Below are 21316 nucleotides of genomic sequence, written 5' to 3' on the forward strand. Positions count from 1 at the left end.
AAAAGTAGATTAAAAATTGTTCTTTTACTAGACTTTGAATCAGGAATACACAGCAGCTACAGAAATATACAGGAAAAAGAAGATGACAGTGGCTGAATCTGAGTGTACTGAACCTGATGCTGAGCTCTTTACCCTGCTCTCTTCCCCATGCAGTCAAGGGCAGAGACAGATAAATGCCCAAATGTGTCCTGAATATGTGCATGACAAACTTGCCAGACAAATTTTTAGGTTTTTATTCTATTTGAATATCTGTACAGACTCATTCTGTAAGTGCCTGTGGCACTCCATGAGTGATGAACATCTGATGAAAAGCGGCAGCAAAACAAAAATCTCTCATAGTCCTCAACTTTTCCCTGTCTCAATCTTTAGCAAATAGAGAGTGGTTTAAATCTGGAAAAGAATTGGGTAAAATACCTTGAATTTATCTAGAACTTTTCCACAAGAGAAGCCAAAAGACACTTATAATTTTGTAAAATCAAGCACTTTGGAGATAAGAATACAGAGCCATTRTGATGGTCAAAAAGTTGCATTCAAATTGCAAGATTGTAAGTTCCATGAAAGAAGGAACCAAATTCTTGCATTTCCCAATGATGTTTTAAACTCTGTACAGATGAAGTAAAACAAGGACTATTATCTGATTTCCATTAGTGGTCTAAGACTGTCAGCCCACAACAGAACTGAAATCCAAAATGCTCTTCTTTCCTTTACTTTTGAAAAACTAAATCCTGCTGACAGAATTCTACCAAATTCAAGTCTGTTGTCCCATTTTCAGCTTCAAATCCTATTTACTTTTTTCACCCTTTCCCCAAAATGAAAGATAAAATTCATTGTAAGTGATTGTTTATAGACCTGATTTTCAGAGAATTAGATGGCATTGGGTTATATCGAAATTAAAAAAAAAAAAATTAGTTGTAGTATTTCACATTTGAAGTTTACTATAAAGCGTCATTGTTTCAAATGACCATTTGACACAACTGCACGACTTTGTTCTGTAAAACACCCCTTTTTCTTTGCTAAATGAAGTTTTCTCAGCAGTGAAGCTGAACTCACCTGAAATTTTTAACACAGTGGGAACTGATCTTTTATTCACTTAGAGAATTTTTCCTCAATAGGTGTGCAAACCCTTACACAGGAAATTTAAGCCAGCCAACACTAAACTGGCTTTTCTGTTACCTTCTCCTGATGGCTTCAAAGCAGCCCAAAGACTTTGTCTAAATAGGTCAAGCAAATATCACAACTGTTGCTGCTGTGGGCAAATGATTGATTTTGAACCTAACCCTCAGAGAAACCCCATTTCCTTCAAAAAGCCTGACTGATGCCAAGGATGCCTGAGCACGTAGGGCAGGCTTGAGCCAAGAGACAGAGCATGCAAACAGAGACCTTCCACATCATCCCAAAGGCTTATTTTCCATTCTTACAGCCATCAGCTCAAACGCACCATGAAACAGTTACTGGAACACAGCACTGCCAGCTCGTTCATAATTACTGCTTCTTCTTCCCTGTCTCATGCACAGCTAAATGAATGAGGGCTGTCATGGACAGGGACTCAAATTTTGAGTCTGGCACAGCTGGATAATCAGGATAGGAAAGCACAGAAAAACTGCTCAGCCTCCTCTTTGCAGCTCTGAACCCCAAATCCAGGCTTGCACCACACTCTTTGAGAACAGCTGACCTGGCCCTTCCCTGAACCCCAGAAAAACTGCTCCAAAGCTCCTGAGAGAGGAGACCCAGCACTGCTCCCACAGCTCTGCTCGGCCCCAGGCAGCACAAGGGACACTCACTGATGCTCACACCCTGCTGGTGATCACAGGCTGCCAGGGGGGCTCCCACTCACCTGTGCAAGCATTTCTCAAATATTAAGAGATGCTGCAGGGTTTCTTTTGTTCTACCAAAAGGCACCTGGCCTTCCCTACCCCACTCCCCAGAAAGCGAATATTCCTGTGTGCATCAGCAGGAGCATCAGCACAGTTCAGACYGCTCTGCTTTGTGCTCCTGGCAAATCACAAGTGCTGCTTTCTCCAYCAGGTCTGCTCTGCTCTCTCTGTTGTGCCTCAGAGACTGATACTACAGACACCATCCACTAAAACAGTGCCTCCAGAGCACAGTCCCACAGGTAACACTAAAACTGCTACTTTAACCCATTTTAAAAGGAGACCAATTACTCTAGACTGCAGCATTTAACATCCTGTAAATAAATTCCTTAGAAAAAATAAATTTTAATTTTGTAAAGTGATACGATGATGCAAGGCCATGATGAAAAGATTCCTAGGTGCTATTTGGAGTTTCTGTTTCCTATCACACAAGCATCCCCTTTACCAGCCCTGGCATTCTGCATACACACTTGCAAGCATGAGGTTCATTTGCTGTTTTAATGCACAGCGGTTATATCCTTGGAACCACTTATATTCAAACACATTTGGGCTGWTTTTTCCACCTTAAAGGCAAATTGCATCTTACGAATAATGAGTATTTTTTGGAGAAAAATAAATAGATCATCTCCCTCCTCTATCTGGCATGGTGCCTTTCCAGCAAGGCAGAAGTGGAATTTGAGACTCCTTTATGAATAAGCAATAAAAGACTCATGRGATGGGATGGTTTAGTAACTTCCAAAAAGGAAAATCAGCTGGAGACAGAGATAGCTGAGGCTGGGTACCTCTGTTTGCACATGATTTATTACCTCCCCTGCTACAGGAGGAGAGCTCCAGTTCCCAGCACAAACAGCTCTCCCCATCTTACCTCCCGAAGAACCTGTCAGGAAAGAAAGAGCCTGGCAAGTTTTCTCTTTGCCCTTTGAAGTTCTTCCTTGGCTGACTGATGCTCGTCCATACATAACTGGAAGAAAGGACTTCCATTGTGCCCCTCTTTACACCAAGCGTATTCTTCTCCAGACAAAAGCTTTCGAGTCTTAACTTTTAAACACACCTCTCTTTAGGGTGTACTGCTTCTAAGCCATAAAATCTTTTTTTTTTGTTCATTAAAAAAAAAAAGGAGAAAAATAAATTAGGTCTTTTTTCCCTCTCAGGCAATCTGCTCTGCTTGTTAGSTTTTTGTATTACTTTTTGCAAAGGGACACCACAAATGCAGAGCAGCCAGCAACAAAACAGCCAAAAATACAGTATTTTTCCTCAAAACACTCTCCRATGGCTTATCCAGCCCAGCTTTAAACATGAAACACAGCCATTGTAGGCACTCCCTGGTTTTAGACGAGACCTGGTGAATAATCACCCTACTGAAAACATCCCCAACATCTGGCAACTCGCTGCTATTTGCGGGGTCTGTGCGCTGGGTCAGGCAGGGATGCAGGAGCAGGGCAGGGGGTTAAGCAATGAACATGCTCAGCACCTGCTTGCTCTCTGCCTGATTCTAATCAGTATTCTCCTCTCATGCCCGGGAATGCTAGAATTCCTCGGTTTCCTCAGAAAAACTCAAAACTTTTTCTCCCTTAAGGAAAGGAGAGGGGGGAAAAATAGAAAAAAAAAAAAGAGAGACAGAAAAAAAACCCGTCTCTGTTTAGGATCTGACCAAATTTCATTAAAGACAATGCAAGTCTTGCTATTAAATTCAATAGGCCTTTTTTCAGATTTATGAGGAATCTCACAGGCTTGACACTATTAATTAGTGGTGGCAAAAAAGAAGAAAAACACACAAAACCAAACCTATAAATTGCTGTTTAAAGAATAGACTGTAACAATATAATTTTCCTTGAAACTTTAGAAATCAGTGAATTTTTTTTTCTTTTCACAAATACTGCCTTACTGYAAGTTCTACTGCAGTTTTACATCTAAAAACTTATTTTTTAAAGACCTGTTGACAAGTTTAAGCCAGTCTATTAACTGCAATGGGCTCCTCAGTTTTTTGGCTCCTAAGTTCATGTCCAAGTTGCTGAACTATTTCTCTTTATCAGAAAAAATGCATATAAAATAAAATTACAGATTTCATTTAATAAAAGTTTAAAATCAAACTAAAGTGTTAATCTCCAGTCAGCCTGTGTAACACAAAATCCCACCACTGACAAATGCATTATCTTGCATAAGAATGGAAAGCTACAGTTTTAAACTACAAATGCTTGCAATGCACAACAAAAGACTGTTTAAAGCATGATTTTTGTGTCCTTTTTCTGCTCAGTATATATTTCTGTTTCAACAAGCACATTACTAAAAAAAAAATTTAAAAAAAAATAAAAAGAAATAAAATATTTCCAGTCATCCAGGAAATATACATTTTAGTGAACTCAAGAGCAGTTGTAGAAGAGAAACCAGTGCAAGACCTGCGTGCCCAGTCACAACCACATCAATTTCAAGCATCAAAAACTCTCTTAGAACCAATGATTATTTTTATATATTATTGGATATATTTTTCACATCACATATTTGAGAGAATTGCAGGGTATTCATGAGAGACTCAGCAAAACCAGCAAAAAATATGCATTAATTATTGCTAAATTACAGTAAATACATTGTGGCTCAGAACCTCAGTGTAAACAYGTCTGAATCCATGAACTTAATCCCAGACCACACTAGCTATTGTTCTGCTTTAGTTTTGAAAAATAGCAATAAAGCTATTAAAAATAAAAGTGCATGTCACCAAAGCACAGCCCTGCTGCTCTGTGCCAGGACTTGCAGCACCTGGTGWGTTAAAGGGTCCACACCATGGGCCACTGGACCAGGAGATACCCACTGACCCCTCTACAAACAACCCCCAATGTTCCCCAACTTTGAAAACCCAAAAGCTGGAAGCCCAACTGCTCTTCCAAGGACAGGCTGCAATCCTATGCAGCCACAAAGCATTCATTCCAGAGCATCATTCCACCCGGATTTGCARTCCCAGCAGATGAACTATGACAGCTGGACCTATGGAATACTTTTGATTCCTGGACACCAAACATTTGGAAACACCACTAAGAGAGGAAAATGTTATTTTCCCATTTCTTTAAAAAAAAAAAAATAAATAAAAAAAGCCCCCCAACAAAATACAAAAAAAACCACACAAAAAGGAAAAACCACCACAGATACAATGAGAAAATTTAACCACACAGGAGCAGCAGAGACAATAACTGTGAAGGAATGAGCTGTCCTACCTCAGCTGCCTCCAGGAACCGGCAACGCAGAAAATCACAGGGAGAAACACAGAGCAAATTGTAGTAACTTCAACCAGTTCCCCTTCAAACTAAATCCAGCTCTTCCACACCAATTTCACCATAACCACATTGCTCTTTTTCATTTGTATTTAGGGGTATCRCTTGTATTAGTCACCGAGATCACTCCTTGCTATTCTAAAGGGGTAAAAAAGATTCCTTACCCCAATCCAAAGATGAATAAACCACACTCACCCCAACGCAGTGAGACGAAAGTTAAAACCTCTGGGAAGGCCCCTGGGCAGCCCCTTTTCAACAGCAGCAAACCAGCACCAGCTGTGCAAGGGTGGGGAAAGTGATTTTAGCCCAAATCACAAGAACCTGAGGCATCCCCTCCAAGAGCTGGAGGTCACCAGGTGCAAACCAGCACCTACAGAGCACAGCTGWGACCACACCATCTCCTCCTGGAGAACACAACAGTCCTGGAGAAGCTTTAAATCTCACAATAAATATCAAGAAATCACTTGCAAGCCTCCCAGAAGAAAAGGTCAAAGCAAGGAACTTGCTGGGTTGGAAACAGGGTAGCCCCAGCTCACACCTGGGCTGGGAGCCAGCCCTGGATCACAAGAACTCTGCTCTCTGCTTCAAGCTCAAACTCAGAGAAGCACAATGGGACTTTTAGCCAAAGGACCTGGCCCTAAAACAGGGCCCAAGGCACCCTGAGGGCACAACACTCCACAAAAACTCTGAGGCTAAGGCAGGAGGAGTGACACAGAAGCRCATCCAAGGAGTTCCCCCTCTGCCATCCTGGGAAATCCACCATCCCATAGACCCTCCCTGTGCTAACCAGTGGCCAAAAAATAAGCACCACCTGGCCCATTTCTTTAACAGTGACTTTTCTGCATAGTAGCACTCAAGATTAGGAACAGGTGAGTCCCTCCTCCACTTCTTGATTACCTGGAGGATCCTTTTCTTCYCCCTCATAGCACTTTTCTGGAGTCTTCTATTTTTTCTTTATAACTACCATTATCTGGTTGTTAAAATATACCACTATTTAGATGCTAGCTATATTTAGGATTTTTTTCTGATAGCCAYTTTAAATTTCTGTCTCTGATATACTCTTCCAGGGCTGACAAGTCCATTCTTGATGTCAGATTAAGAAAAATATTTACATCATCCATCATCACTCCATCTTTTCAATTGCTAATACAGGAGAAGCACAATAACTTTGAATTCTGGTTTAAGTTCTTCCTCAGCCAAGTGACCTCTGACAGCTTGGGGACAAAATTCTTTACACCCATTATAGTGCAGGTTTTGACAACTAGAATTAGAGCTACCAGTGTCCTTCCAAAAATTTCATTTTCTGTGTTGATTAGGATCAAAGGTTGAGGGCAGGAATGTTGTATAGGGGGACAGAGTGTCCTTCCCCCTCTGATACCCAGGGAGGAGGCAGAAAGCAGTGAGCAGCACTGCCTCCTATCCTGCCAGGACTGATGAAGCACATTGGTTACAGAGCTCCTTCCAGCACAGAGCCGGGTAGTGATTGTTTGCCCATTTTTTGCTAAATCATGTGTTAGAAAAATTAAGTGCCATTCTCTAAAGCAGCTTTTTTTAATTTGCTCTGCCTGTAGCATTTTAACTACGTTTACTGACTTTGTCAGATCTCTTCTTTACCAGAAAAAAATAGATGTTTAGCTAAGGTTTGCTAAGTCTGAGAAAGTGAATGTGTCCCCTCAAAGCTGGAATATAATTAAACTTTCATAGAGGGTCAAATCCAATGCTAAATAACCCCACAGAGCCCTTCTGAGAACACAGGACTGTTCCCATGTAAATGTCAACACAGTTTGATCTCAAGAAACTTTTTAAACGTAGAGAGAGATGGAAATAATAAAGAGATGTTAAAAATGTCTGCTGTACACAGCCATTTTGCATTTTTCCCAGCACATGTGAGCATCCTGAGACCTCGCAATGCTGCTGGCTGYTTCAGCCCCTGCYCCAGTGCACACCACATGCAGCTCAYGCCAGCCCCAGCCTTGTTCAGGAGAGGTGGACAAGCACTTGGTTTTAAGGGGTTTTCAAAAGGCAACACTGTATTTGTTGGAAAACAAGTTGTGGGCACTAAAGCAACAGGGGTTTGTGTGGTTTTCTGTAGAGCTGCCAAATATTCCAGCATTTTTTGCTTGAGCCTGTTGATTTAAAAGAGAGCAGGTCAAATCAACTGTGCTAAACCAGGGATGAACCCACAGGGCTTTTTCCTAACTGTGACATCTATTGTACAATCTTCTAAACAGATTCTTAAATGTTTGCTTCTATTATTTTCCAGCTCCACAGACAAAGAACACAGTGAAGTCATATACCATAYAGGGCACAGCCACCACGGGCAGCAAGGGAGGTGCACACAATGCCTTTCTCTGCACCAAGTGTGTTAAAAATCTACAGAAAATCTACATCACCCGGCAAAGATTTGATGATTGATCACTTAAACCATCACTCCTTAGCTTGCAGTTGTTTGGAAGTATCTCTTCTTCTGTGTAAACACTGATAATTTAACTCAGCGCTCACTCACACACCAGCATCAGTTCACCATCTGCAGTGGAGCCAAGCTCGATTTATCCTTTGGTAAATGGAATTCCAGAGATTTTTTATTTTTCAAAATCTGTACTTTTCACAATTTCATTGTGAAACAGTGTATTTCACCTCCCATTTTCTTTAGATTAGTATTTTCCACTTCCTATTTTTTTTTTTTTCTGTCAAAACCGCTTCTTTCTGAAAAAAACTTATTTTGCAGTTCATGAAACCAGCTGAGTCCTGACTTCCAGCCAGTTCTGTGCAAGTTTTTGTCTGGCTGTTCAGCCTGACAGGAGGAGCTGGGTAGGTGTCAGRGTATTGACTGGGGCACAGATCCCCCCACCTCACGCTCTGACCCTTCAGCACTTCACACCAGATCAAACAGCCCTTAGGTCAAAATGAAAAGGAAGCCCTGCCACAGCATCTTCAGTAAAAATGGGATTTTTGTGGAAGCATTCCTGCTACTCAGCTAGCCTGGTTTCTATAAAGCCTGTCTATCCTCATCTCCATCCTCTCCGGACAGTTAAACACAGAGATGGAAAGCAGCTCCGAGTACATTTTGGTTACACGGAGYATGGTTGGTGCTACTGCCTCACAGGGGGTAGGTGGTTACACATTGGTTACATTTTTAACGAATTTCAGAGTAATTTTGCCTAAAGATCTCTGGCTGCTCTGCTTTTCTCGGCTAGTACGTGGAAAAGATTCCAATTATATTGGCATGAACAGTCCTACTCATTTAGGAAAGGTGAATAAGATTTGACAGGGGCYGAATAAGCTGTCTGCTTGCAGAAATGTCAGCCACAGACAGTTTATTCCTCATACTGTTCAAACCACAGCGATCTATGTGACATTATATCTGATAAAGAAATTACTACATAGTCATTTTTGGATCAGACATCCGACATGAGGCATATCATAAATGCAAAAATCCTTAAGACTGGTCCTTATATGGGCTTGTGCATGATAYAAACACTGATCATGTTTGGCAGAAAGTCTACAACCAGGCAAATATCCATAAAAAAAATCAAAAGGTAGCATGGGTATCAGTGTGCTCACCATAGTTCTCCATGGAAACAAAAAAGTTGAGTTCACGGACTTTAGGGCAATTTGTATCTAAAATGCTTTCAAAGAGTGTTAGCTCTTACTCTGGGACAAAATGTCTCCTAAAGTAACCAAGTACTTGCAAAGTATGCACAAACTGATATTTTAATCAGAGATAACCGGACAGAGTGTACTTGGAAAAAAAAAGAATGAGAAAATTATAATTTTTAAAATTCTGTCTTCACTGCAGCTTACAAACAGCAGAGTAAAGGGCTGAGACTCACCCACCCACCCACCTAAAAACACCTAAAAATCAGTGCAACACCAGCAGAGGCTTTCGGGCTTTACCAGGCTTCAACTGCTGTTAGTGAAACTAAACTTCTGTCTCCAGTGAATGCAGCAGGACCTGGATTTAGCATTTGCATACCTCACAATTCAGACAAAAATTCAYATTACAATTACAACAAAACGCATCCAGATTGCACAGTCTCTTCTACCGGGAGTGTGGTGGGATATATTTTACTATCTCTGAAATAAGAATAGCTTTCTGCCACGCAACAAGGAACTGATTGTTCTCGGGGAGCCTTGCTTGTTTTTCTGCGCAGCCTCGTCGATCCAACTTCCCCCTTTTTGTGAGAAGGGACAGCACAACTACCCTGGCTGAGGCAAGCAGGGTCCCTAAAATCCRAATTGAAGAAAATGACCAAACAAATGTTGCAAGCTTGTTACTGGTCCCTTTATTATTTTGAGAGCCCTGTCAGGAGAATGGGCTGGCTTCTCAAGCTCCCTTTCTTTATTTGGTGGCCCTGAACTATTTATCTCCTGTGTGATTTTGTATACAATCACAAGTTTTTTTTCCCTCTTAAGGTTACACTCATCAAAAAGATTACAAGGAACAAAATTCGTTTTAGCAAAATTCAGTTAAGTACATTGTATTTTACCTGCTACAGTAATAACATTTCAATGCACTGTTTACTAAAAATAAAAGTGATTGAAACAAAATCAAACCCAGCAATGCTAAAGTAAAAAAAAAAAAAAAAAAAAAAACAAAAAAACACAGAACTGTAAGAGCATACAGTATATACATTCAACAGACCATGCAAAATAAGGATTCCATTCAAATTTCACATCTCATTAAAGACAATTTGGCCATTAATCCATACGGGTTTAGGAGCAAAGAAGGATTTTCCAAGACAGATAAACTGAAATGATCCTCCTTTGATCTCCGAGGTTAAGAATCAGCAACAATGGAAGATGAACAACAAGGGGCAGAACCACTGGCCTTTTTATGTGCCACAATGGCATCAGCAAACAACTACTTAATCAATATTTGGCCAGGGACACTGAAAACTTTCTTTTCAAATTTTAATTCCTAGTTGTAAAACAACTGTAGGGCAACCAGCAAGATAAGACATTAAACTGACTGCTTAATTGCCTTTTACTGTCTTACTAGTTATATATGCACATTCTTATTAGTTCGTGAATCTTTATTTACTAGGATGAATAAATGACCTGTCAACAATTACATCAAACTCCCCTAACTAAATAATCTCAGCACATGACACAYTTTAATGTGTCCTCAGTGAGTTTTAATTTCATTACGCTTCACTTTTTTTCTAGGCAGAGTGATTTAAACTGAATTAGTCTAACAGCATGGGGCAGGAGTACTCCAGGGCAAGTAAAGTAACATGCCACGCTCACACTACGCTAAACAAGGTCTTGTGGTGAATTACATTACTGTACATTATTTTTATTATCCAGAGAGCTCAGCGTTCAGGGACCACTTGGAAGTACTCTGCATTTTTATTTCTGTATTTTGTTCTTTTTCTAGCCACATGTGTTTGCTACATAGGAGTTAAAGTGACATTTACATGGAGAAATTCACATTGACTGCCTTGCTCTGATTTATTGCTTTGTGTTTCACTCAATTTCTTCTTAAATTAACCAGAGAGCACTTTGTAGTTCTGCTTCATTTCCCAATGCAGTTTTATTGCATAGCTCTGGGGACTCATGATAATTTATCACTATCAGCTTTATTGGCTTCCCTCTCCTAAACCCTGTTCCAACCCTTATCGATAAGTAAGCCCCAACCAAACTTAATGTTCCCCAAATAAGTGTTAGATAAAAGTGTCATCTTTGCMTGATCCAACAGAGAATCATTATCCAAAATCAGACATGAGAAATTRTTTGTTTTAAGGATTTTATCAGTGTTGGCTTTTACTCACAGAATTAATTGCTAATTAGCTTTTTATCTAATTGAAACCTCTGTCTGTCTGCCGATTCCATCGCTGCCTCTGTGTAAACACAGACGCAAAGATCCTTGYGCTCAGTGCCAGAGTTTCACTGGGGATTAGAGTGACTCTCTTGTGCAGTGGGTGCTTTCCACCAACAGAACAGGACAAATTTGGGCCGGGTTCTGCGTGCCCCAGCCCACGTGAGTTACACACATGAATGGGCCCTTTGAGAGGGCTCCTCACCCTCTGATCTGCACGGCTGAGGCTGAGACCCAACCGAGTGCACCCTCTTACACCCCAAACCTGAGCATTTCTCCAGAGCTGGTTTCAAGAAAAGTCTGATGTCTGTTATGSCAAATTCCTACTGACATCACAGATTCTGCAACCGTAGGAAAATCTGGAAAGGCAAATATGTAAAACGCGTTTTCAGAGGAAGTCCTAGCCACACCAAAATTAACCAACACACTTTCTTGCCTCAGCCTTTCCAGAATGACACCCTGTAAGTTTAATGGATGAAGATTTTCAGAACAACAAAATAAGGTGCTAACTTGGGTACAAATTCAAGTTAATCAGCTGCTGTGTGTGAAGCAATCCTGACATTTGCTAAAATAACATTCAGCTTTGTTCTCRATACATGCAATTAGAAAAACCGGAAAGGATGCCCACAGCAATTCTGCTTGAACGGGCACCGACTCTTTTAAGTTGAAGAAAATGTCCCTAAGATGGCAAAACATGCAAAGCCACTAACAAAATCATGATTTCAAGCAAAGGATATGATGTATATTTGTATTACTTCAGAGAATCGCTGCTAGATTAACGCCCTTTCTTCCCGCAGCTGGAAATATTACTGGTGCTTTTGTCAGACGATTAGCCTGCAGTTAGTCTGACAATTAGCACTCTCCTCAAAATCCCCAATCCAAGACAGGAGGGCACGAGCTGCCCCCAGCAGCTCTGGAAGAGCAAACTCCGCTTTGAAGTCACCCTAAACTCAAAACATTTAGCACCTTTCTAAAAACGCTCAGCGTGCTGGGACATCACATTCTCACTTGGTGGTGAGGTCCTTATTCATTGCTGAGGCCATCAGGTGGTACTATTATTATTATTATTATTATCTCAGAATAATTATTTGGAAGCAGAAGGCTGGTCCAGAGCCCCACAGTGGTGATGGGACAGGCAGAAGAAACAAAGCTGTGCTGGGTTTGTGTGGCATCGCCTGCGTGAACACCTGACTTTGCTACCCTGCTCTGGACTCTCACTGTTAACATGTAAGAAAAGAAGAAGGGAAAAAGACAGACGGAAAAGATGGTTTGCACTATCTGTGTTGAGCCAAATTCTGGACTCTCTGGGGAGTTTTTCTTAATTAAGCATTTTCATTCAGAAATGACACTGTTCAAGTGACACAAGTTGATTTCTTAGACTGCTAGTGACCAAACACATTGAGCACTTCATGAAATTCCTGACTCAGGAAGATAATTGCCTGCAACCACAGCCATCACATTTCATTCAATAAGTGAATCTTTACCATGAATATGGAGAAGGAACAAACTGTGCTCCTCAGCCCACAACAGCATTGCACACAGCACATAAACCCTCCTACCCCTGTGCCCTGGGACAGGAGCAAAACCAGGACAAGCCCTGCAYTGGAAAACCAACCAAAATCTAACTCAGCATCTGCCTCATTCCATTCTCCAGCCACTAACCCACAGTCTGAAATGTAGAAATTAATGAGATGGCTCAAACTGATATCTGGTGCCTCCATGTTAATCTTCTCCCTTAATAAAGTATCTTTATTAGTTTAGCAATCCAAAAATAACTGGCTGCCTGATACTGACCAGCCCTAATCAAAACATCTGCCAGCCCATCCAGCTCGAGCTACCCTTTAGATCATGTGCCACCACTTCAAAGCCTGTGCATCAAGTCAGTAATTGTAACATTGCATCTAAATATTTAAGCTAGGGGCTGGTAGTCGCGTGTCCCATTTACAGTCAGCATCTGTCCTCTAATTCCATTACAGTACAAAGCAAAAATGTTTCCCAAAACTCACAAACAGGAAAAGCATCACACAGCTAGAGAGGCAGCAGCAGCTTGAACTTTCGAGCTGCTGAGCAGGGCTTTTGTGCTAAGGTCCTTTTTTTTCCCTACCCCTTCAAACTCCCCACATACACACACTAAAATAGGGGTGGTGCCGAAATTGTATTAATGTGAGCCTCAGGCACACAGAAAAAAAGAAAAGAGGAAGGGGAGGGAGAGGGGGGAAGGGTTTGGTCCAAGATGAAAGTAAGAAGAAAATAAAGGAGGCAATTTAGTCTGCTGTAGCCTGAATTGCTCTCAGTAGAGCCAAGGGTAGAGGCTTGGGATGAGTAGGGCCCTTTTTGGACGGGTGCGCATGACTGGGGGAGGATCGGCCAGGACAGGGCCCGGGGGCCAATTCCGCTGGCCGGGAACAGAGCCCCCTTTGAGGCCGGGCGGGGGGGTCCCGGCCCCGGCCCCAGCCCCAACCCGCTCGCAGTGGGCCCGGGGAGCGGCTCTGCCCCATCGCTGCTGGTTCCTGCCACAAAACAGCAGCTATTTCACGGAGGGGACAGTTATCAGATTAGTCAGCAAACCRTGCCGCACACAACTCCCACCAAAGGTACAAGCAACTCCCTCTTCTCTGGTGGCGATGCTAAAAATAAGCCCTGATGTGCCATATAAAGCACAAAACTTTCTCATGTTCTTTATTTATGGCTCGTGCCTTTAAGAAAAAATTATCACGCATGCAGAAATACAGATATGCTATTATAGAGCTATCAGCTTCCTGAGACACACTCTGACAATCAAGTTTTCTTTAAATATATACCCAGAATGAGGCTTGAGGGTGCCGCTGGCAGAAATGCTGAAATGTATGTGCACACAGGGCTGCACATGTGGCATCTGTAAACAGTGTGAGAATCATATGTAAGTGTCCGAGGAGAGAGGCTGAAACAGAATCACACTGGGCATACAAAAGTCTACCTACACTTACGTATGCAGTGAGAGAAATCCCCATGATATACTGTTTCTATTACACATTTTTTAAAAGTATCCCGTTTCCATTCTCTCTAATCCCACTCCGCTAKGAGTACTCCCTAAATCTTGAATAAGTTGCCATTAAAATTACAATTTTTATCCTTGTCCTCAGAAAAAAAAATGCCACTTCTTGAGCCACCCGAAGGCCACAGTGAGAAGGGGTTTTCARGCAGCATCAGCAAATGCCCAGCACTAACATGTGCTCCCGAGCAGAAGAGCCACACTTTGCATGGTGCTCAGCCTCAGGAGTCACTCTCTGACCTATCCCACAGCCTTTCCCRGCACCCACATTCCAGGATACCTCAACCCCCAAGAACAGAGCTACAAAAATCCTTCTAGCTGCACAAAACCTCACACTTCTCTGTAACATGGAGCACTCAGCGCTGAGCTGGCACCCAAGGATAACCTTTGGATGTTCCACAAGCAACCCGAGTGTCAGAGAGGGCATCTGAGATGTGCTGCCAGCAGGCACCCTTTGCCACACCAGGCCTCATGGCCAGACTGGTGGGTGCTGGCAAATATGATCCCGCAGCATCAAAATCCTTAGGAGCGCTGCCAGTTATTTCAGTCAGAGAGCAGGATGATTTTTATAGATGGAGTGAAATCAAAGCTCCTGGGCTGGCAATGGGAGTTGAAGCAGAACAGTTTTGCTGGTCAGATACACAAAGTAGTGGTGGGCTTCTTTTATTTTTTTTTTCTTGTAATGTTTTCACTGGAGTGTTTTCCCTATAGTATCACACTCCACCTAAGGCACGAGTATGGCAACAAATGTTTTCTGGAGCAGCAGCGCGCTCGCACTGCAGCATCCCAGGCACTCAGTAATGAGATTAAGCAACAGCTTGCTAGTCAGGGAGGGGGAGCAGGCGTTGCTGTGGGGAAGAGCACACTCTCCCTCGCCCTGCCAAACCTTCCCAGCCACTGCCACAGAACAGATGGGATTACCAAAGCTGCCGTTTCYACGGAACTGTCCGGTCACGTTCGCTCAGCAAAAAACCGGCATGCCCAGGGTGGGAGAGGGCTGCGCTACCCCATGTAATCAAGGGGAAAATTGCTGCTGATTGAACTCCAAACAAACAAAGTAAGACACTCACATCCACAGAAAAGGGAAGGAGAGAGTATGTCGGGAGGTGGAATGCAGCCTCCTCATACGACTGTTCTGGGAGCCACGAGTGAGCCCCTCTTACAGCAAGACAGGTCCAGCCCGTGGTGTTCCTGCAAGAGTTTTGGGGTTCCCCATGGCTGGTGGGAGGCAGCCATGCACCCAGACACTGATTTATAATAAACGGGGAGCCCCACTTTAAAGGGCAGTCAGGCAGAGAACAGGAAGACTGTTTCAAAGAGAAACAGAAGGATGGATGATATTGATAACAGTTTTTTTTCTCTTGCCRTCTCTATTAAACACTCTTTGTTCCATGAAACAGTGATATTATCAAGGCTTACTATCTTCTGTTTCTAATCTCTGTCAAGAAATTCAAGGAGGAAGCAAAGCCAGTTATTTAACAACTAGGGCACTGAATTTAGCTATTTTTTATCTGGGTGCACATCCCTCCTAGAAAAACCCTCTCTTGAAGGAGATGATGGAAGAAACTCTGGACCCATCTACAGGGGCAACTAGACCTGGCAATCGAACTGTGCCTTCTGGCCTTAAAATCTCTAATTTTGTTAACATCTTCTGCATGTTTGTATTACACTCATCCTTGCAAACACAGACACACAGAAGATARGGCTTCCCTGAAAGTTTTAACAACAATTGCAAACTAAGTTTTAGGAGGGTTTAGGGGTTTGTTCCTACAAAACAAGGAAACATCCTACTTCTAAGAATAGATTTCAGTTGTCTTTGAATGGCAACAGCATCCCTTGATGCCTAGAAATGCTATAAACAYTTTCTCTCTAAAAACAGCTATTTTTTTTTTCCACGATGAAGAGTCCATAAAACTGCGTGGAGCATCAGCTATTAGGGGCTCATTGAATAATTCATCCCTCATTGCAAGCCCATAATGTCYTTTCTCAGCCTTTTGTGGGGCTGTTTTCTCTTCTTTTCTCCTTGAATTATAAAAAGGTTGCCTTCTTTTGTTCACATCAAGCTGCTGCTAGCTGAAGCTTTGTCTGTGCAAAGCCAAAGTGTGAGTTTCAATGGACTCCCCCCTCTTTGTTTTCCAAGTTCATCTCCAAGTGTAGATTGTGTATAGAAGGCCTTCTTTGTAAAAGCTGGAAAAGTTGTACAAATGTTTGACCAGCTCATTTGGTACTTTTGTCTCGCCTTCTCCAGCGCCTGTGCATGTGCTGGGCAGCGACTTCCACACACAGACGGCCCGGCCGGGCCCTGCCTGCCCCTGCACCCTGGCCCAGCCGGGAGCCAGGCATGGCTTCAACGGGAGAGCAGCTGTGCCCCAGCAGCAGCCCTTCACCTCCGCCTTGTTCAGGTTGCAACCTCCKCGCGGTCCCTGGCCAAACACCAACACACGCTCTTCCCAGCAGTTTTAAGAGCAGAAAAAAACAAAACATGTGGCTCCCTGCCCTGTTCAGACTGCAGAGACCCGCAGCCTTTTGCTGCAAGTGCCCCTTCTATGCAGCTGTGAGTTTCGTTTGGCTTGGGAAAGGAGCCCCTGCATTGCTGTGACAAGGGGCTCTGGTGGCTCCAAGACTCCCCGCTCCCTGGTTATTGAAAGCCAGGCTAACAGTGACTCCCATCTTTGTTCCAAGCTCTGTGCCATTCCTGCACACTGCAGGGTCATCCCGGCGGGGCAGTGGGATGAGATGGGATGCGGCAGCCACACCGTTCAGGGTTCATTCCTTGCCCTACACCTCCCGCCGCGCTGGCCCCAACACAACCGCTGGGAGAAGGGGAGCCATACCCACCAGCACCTGGGAGTGGCACTGGCCGGTCCCAGGGCTCCACACAGAGCAGGGGAAAACGGGAATTTACCTCTTTCGCTGAGGATGCCATCAATGCTGTGCTTGGCCTTCTTGTCGCCTTCCTCCACCTCCTTTCTTTCCAGCTCGGCCTCCTCTTCCTCGCCTTTCCCAAACTTGCTCCGCAGGATGCGGCTGATGGAGCTCACTTCAGAGGGGAGTGCAGAGCTGTGACCGGCTGGTCCCCAGCAGTCCCCGCCGCTCTCGGGTCGGGTCGGGGAGCCGAGTGCCCCAGCGGTGCCCCAGCAGTGCCGCCGTCCCGTGTCCCACGGCCGCTGCCAGCCGGGACTTCGGGGAGACATCCGCCCGCTCCCGTCCCCGCGGGGGTTTCACGGGGCACCGTCCCGCACCGGACTCCGGCGGGGCTCAGAGGCTCCCGAGAATCTTTCCTTCCCCCGAGCCCGCAGGGTGGGTGACAAAAGCCCGCGGGCACGGCACAAATATGCTCCGGCTCCGTGTGCCCCCGGCCCCATCCCGCAAACAGCCCGCGGGCGCAGGGAGCTGCTCCCTATCTCCTGCTTCCCAGCCCCGCGTCTCCGGCAAGCCCCGGGCCCTCCTGCGGCAGCAGCCCGGAGGGGACGGCGGGGAAGCTTCGGGAGGAGGAGGGGAGGGGGACGCAGTTGCGATTTAATTGAAAACACCCCGCCGAGCGCAGGAATCCTCCCGGGACGCGCCAGAGGCACCGCGTGCTAAYGCCGGCCGCTCCGTGGGCACCGGCCCGGCCCGGGGCTCCGATCCCCGGGGGACGGGGYTCACCCGGTACCGCGCTGCCCTCCCCGGACCGCCCCCGACCCTCCGGGACCCTCCGAATCCCCCGCTCCGTACCTGACGGCACCGTGTTGCGGTCACACACGCCGTCCTTCAGCAGCTTGTCCCGGATCTCCCAGCTGAACATGCCCGCGTTTTCCCGCTTGTATTCCTCGATTTTCTTYTCAACGTCCGGCGTCGTCACCTGCTTCAGTGAAGACAAGGCGAGCGGGCACAGTCTGTAGGGCCGGGGGAGCCCGGGCTGCCGCCGCCAGAGCCCCCGGGGCGCTCGGAGCCGCCCGCGCCGTCCCAGCGAGAGCCCCGCTTGGAAACGCCGATATAAAACACCCGAAGGCGGGCAGGGTAAAATAAGCGGGAACACAGAAGGTAATAACGGGCCCGCAGAAGACGAGCACCCTCCGCGTTAAACAAAACGTCCCAGAAAATCCTCCGGGGTTCCCGGGAAGGCGGGACAGAGCCCTCGGGAAGGAAAACCCCGAATTTGGCAACACCGGCTGCCGTGAGGCCGAGAAAACCCCGGGTCGCCATCAGCGGAGGACTCCGGGCAACGAAGCACCAGGTCAGTAAAGTTTCGGCTGAACAAAGTTTGCAGCTYCGAGCAAAAACCAGCATGATAAAAACGCGGAGAGGTTCGAGTGCTGGGATTTTTCTACGGTAGCATCGTGATTTTAAAATAAAATATAAATGTTAAAGTAAAAGCTAAAATTTAAACAAAAGAACGATCTCCCGGCTGGGAATAGCCTTACGTTTGAGTAACACGCTTGTAAAAATTTACCTCTACTCTCAACACCGAAAGGAAAAGTTCGGGCATCGAGACTTTAGAAGAATCAAAGAAGGGGGGCAGATTTACCTAGATTTAGCAACAACTTCCAATAAAAACCTCAAACCTTTACTTCGCTTTAGTAGGAAAGAAAAGCTAGAGGAGGAGAAGGAAAAGGCTAATCCTAGGGGGAAAATTCGTCTCCATTATTGTGAGCGCAAACTTTTCGGTGGTGTAGCTATAAATACACGCAGCTCTAGAGCAAGGAGAAAAAGTAAACAGAGCAGGAGAAGGAGCAGTAAAGAGACAGACAAATACAGGTCGTTTTGTTGCGCTTTGCAACGAAAATAGCGAGGGCCCGATCCAGCCGCGCTGGGTCAGCTCTGTCTCCGGACCGATCGCGTCCCGGTCCGTCCCGGAGCCCGTCTGGGCTCCTGCGGGAGTGAGCGTGGGGCACCCGGGGCTCTGGGAAGGCAAGAGCTAAAAAAAMCACCCTTTTCGCCGTGTTTTCGTTTGAGATTTTTTTAAAATAGAATTTCCTTAATTAAAAGTATATTATTGCCAAGAACTCGAACAACATTTTTTAAAGTCTGTGGAAGTTTGAAAGCAACAGGCGAGGATGCTGTCCCCGTGAGTGTCTGCGCCCACCTTCGGGCTCGCACGGTCCCCTCGACCCTCCCGGGTGCTGCCGTCCCGACTATAACCCCGGTGCTGGCCAGCCTGGGCCGTGTCCCGGCCGGACCTCGCTCCCCGCCACCGCAGCTGGGGTTTGCCCGTTTCAGGCGGGCGGGAGGGGCTCACCTTGGGCTTGCTGCCGCCGATGGCCCCCGGCCGGATGGAGCCCGTCTCCTGGTACCTGCAGAGAATTTTGGAGACGCAGCCGTGGGACACTCGCAGCTGGCGGGAGATGACACAGGGCCTTATGCCATGGTGGGCCATCTCCACTATCTTGTGCCGGATATGGTTGGGTAAAGGCCTGCCATTGATAAACACTCCTCCGAGCTGATTGACTCTGCCCTGGCCTAGAGGGGTAGAGACTAGAAAAGGAGGGAAGGGAGGCAGGGGGATAAATGGCGTTAACGTCTCCTTCGGATCCTGCTGCGTATTTTTTTATTGTTGTTGTTGTTACAGTTTTTTTGTCGTTGCTTTTCTAAGGCAACTCACCCCCKCCCGCCCCGCCGCCCCGCAGCGCGCCCGGGCCCCGCAGCTCCCGTAGAGACCCCGCCGCCGGCCCGGCGGGCAGGGGAGGGAGGCGGCCGTGGGCTTCACCTGTTGCACTCCGCCGGAGCCGGCTTTCAGAGCCCGCCCGACTCCGGTGGAGAAGGGGGAAGCGGTGCGGGAAGGCCGCAGTGTCCCCGRGAGCGGTGGGAGCCGCCGCAGCCGCCCGTCCTCCCTCGGGCAGGGGCCTGGTAGTTCCCGGCACTGCGGGGCCCTCGCTCTGTGGGTAAGAGCGGCCCGGTGCCGACCCACGGTTCTAAACTCCCTTTCGATTCCGTTCGCATTGTTTTTATTCGAGTTTAATTTTTTTCTAACTTTTTCCCGAACTTTGGGTTCCCCAAACCACCGCCCTTCACTCGGCTAAGAGAACAGGGATCGGTTCCTCCAGCTCCCGGGACGGGCCACTCGCAGCGTACGAGGCCGGAGCCGCCGGCTGCAGTGGCCCGAGCCGTGCCCGTTCCGGGACAAACCCCTGCTCTGACAGTCCGAGGGGGAGCCGGGCGGCTCTCCTGGAGTCCTCCGTGCGCCAGTTCTGGCGGGCCGGGGGGGAGCCGCTTTGTTCAGGCGTCCCGGCACGGAGCGATTATCCCTTTCCCGACCCTGGGCAGCCCAGGCGCGGCCTTACCTTCCAGCGGGAACCCGCTGCGGGGATAGTTCTGCCCGGCCCCGGGGCGCATCATCCTGGGGACAGCTCCGGCCAGAGTTGTCATCGCGGCGGCAGCGGCCGGCAGGGTTATATCCAGGTGAGGGCTGATCTAGGGGAGACCCGCGCTGTCAGCGGGCCCCGCCGAATCAGGAGCGGTCCCGGAGGGGGTGGGGGATGCCGCCGAGGGGCGGGGAGGAGGCAGCTCCGCCGCTGCCCCTTTGTCAGTGACCCGCGCTGCCCCGCACCGGGAGGGCAGGGGCCGGGCCGGAGTCCCGCCGGGCGGCGCGGCTGGGCGCGGGGAGGGCGGGGGGCGTTGGCGGTGTCCCCGGTGCTGCGGGGAGCGGCGGCCGCGGGGCCGGGAGCATTTATCGGCTCCGTGCCCGGCGCGGCTCGGCGGCGGCACCGCCGCGATTGGCCACCGCCGCCCGGCCCGGCCGCGCCGCCCCCGCTGATTGGGCGAGCGGGCGGCTCTCGCTCATCGCCCCGGCCGGCGCGACGGCGGCGCGACCGGACCGGCACCGCGCGGCTCGGCTCGGACCGCACGGCACCGCACGGCTCGGCTCGGCTCGGCTCGGCACGGCTGACACGGCACGGCCCCGCGCTGACCCCGCACAGCCGTGCTGGGGCCTTTCGCCGCAAGCAGAGGGCACCCGGCGATGGGGATCTACTCGGTGCCCCGACGGCCGCCCCAGCCCGGCGACAGAARCACCAGCCGGGGCGGCCTGGACATCGCATCCCTCAAGACCCCGTGTCACTGCGGGATTACACGGGACAGCCCMCGCCTGGCTGCCATGAAGCTTTTTTTCTCCTGGCTCCGCTCCCTGAGCACAAGCGGTGGGGTTGGGGGAACAACCTCCTTGCCATTTTCATTTTAAGGAAAAAACGCTTCTTCCATCATTCTTTCCTTCTACTCATTTACTTTGAACCGAAATCTCTCACCGTCCAGAAGAAGCGTCTCTGGAACAAATGGTGCTCACCGTTTTGAAAGCGAGAGCTGCCAGWGAGAACTCCGTGGGGATGTCTGCTTTTAAAAACCGGTGGGACAA

The 21316-nt window shown here is 47.2% G+C and overlaps 1 protein-coding gene across 4 annotated transcripts in view; it reads right to left on the bottom strand.

The window, feature by feature from the left end:
* PAX3 (paired box 3) overlaps nucleotides 1-20592 on the bottom strand; it is a 75235-nt gene extending 54643 nt beyond the window's left edge. For 2 of the 4 annotated variants that reach the window (XM_057370775.1, XM_057370773.1), the window contains exons 1-4: nucleotides 20250-20592; nucleotides 19208-19443; nucleotides 17704-17830; nucleotides 16892-17026 (exon numbers count right to left, since the gene is read on the bottom strand). In XM_057370775.1, the coding sequence (XP_057226758.1) occupies nucleotides 16892-17026; nucleotides 17704-17830; nucleotides 19208-19443; nucleotides 20250-20334 (583 nt within the window). In that variant the 5' untranslated portion in view covers nucleotides 20335-20592. Of the gene's footprint in view, nucleotides 1-16891; nucleotides 17027-17703; nucleotides 17834-19207; nucleotides 19444-20249 lie in introns of all 4 variants that reach the window. The other 2 variants (XM_057370774.1, XM_057370772.1) reach the window with 1 other exon arrangement.
* Between the last annotated feature and the right edge of the window lie 724 nt (nucleotides 20593-21316).

Source organism: Malurus melanocephalus, unplaced genomic scaffold (assembly GCF_030028575.1).
Source record: "Malurus melanocephalus ecotype Western Australia unplaced genomic scaffold, MMel_1.1 scaffold_132, whole genome shotgun sequence".
In the NCBI taxonomy this organism is placed as follows: Eukaryota; Metazoa; Chordata; class Aves; order Passeriformes; family Maluridae; genus Malurus; species Malurus melanocephalus.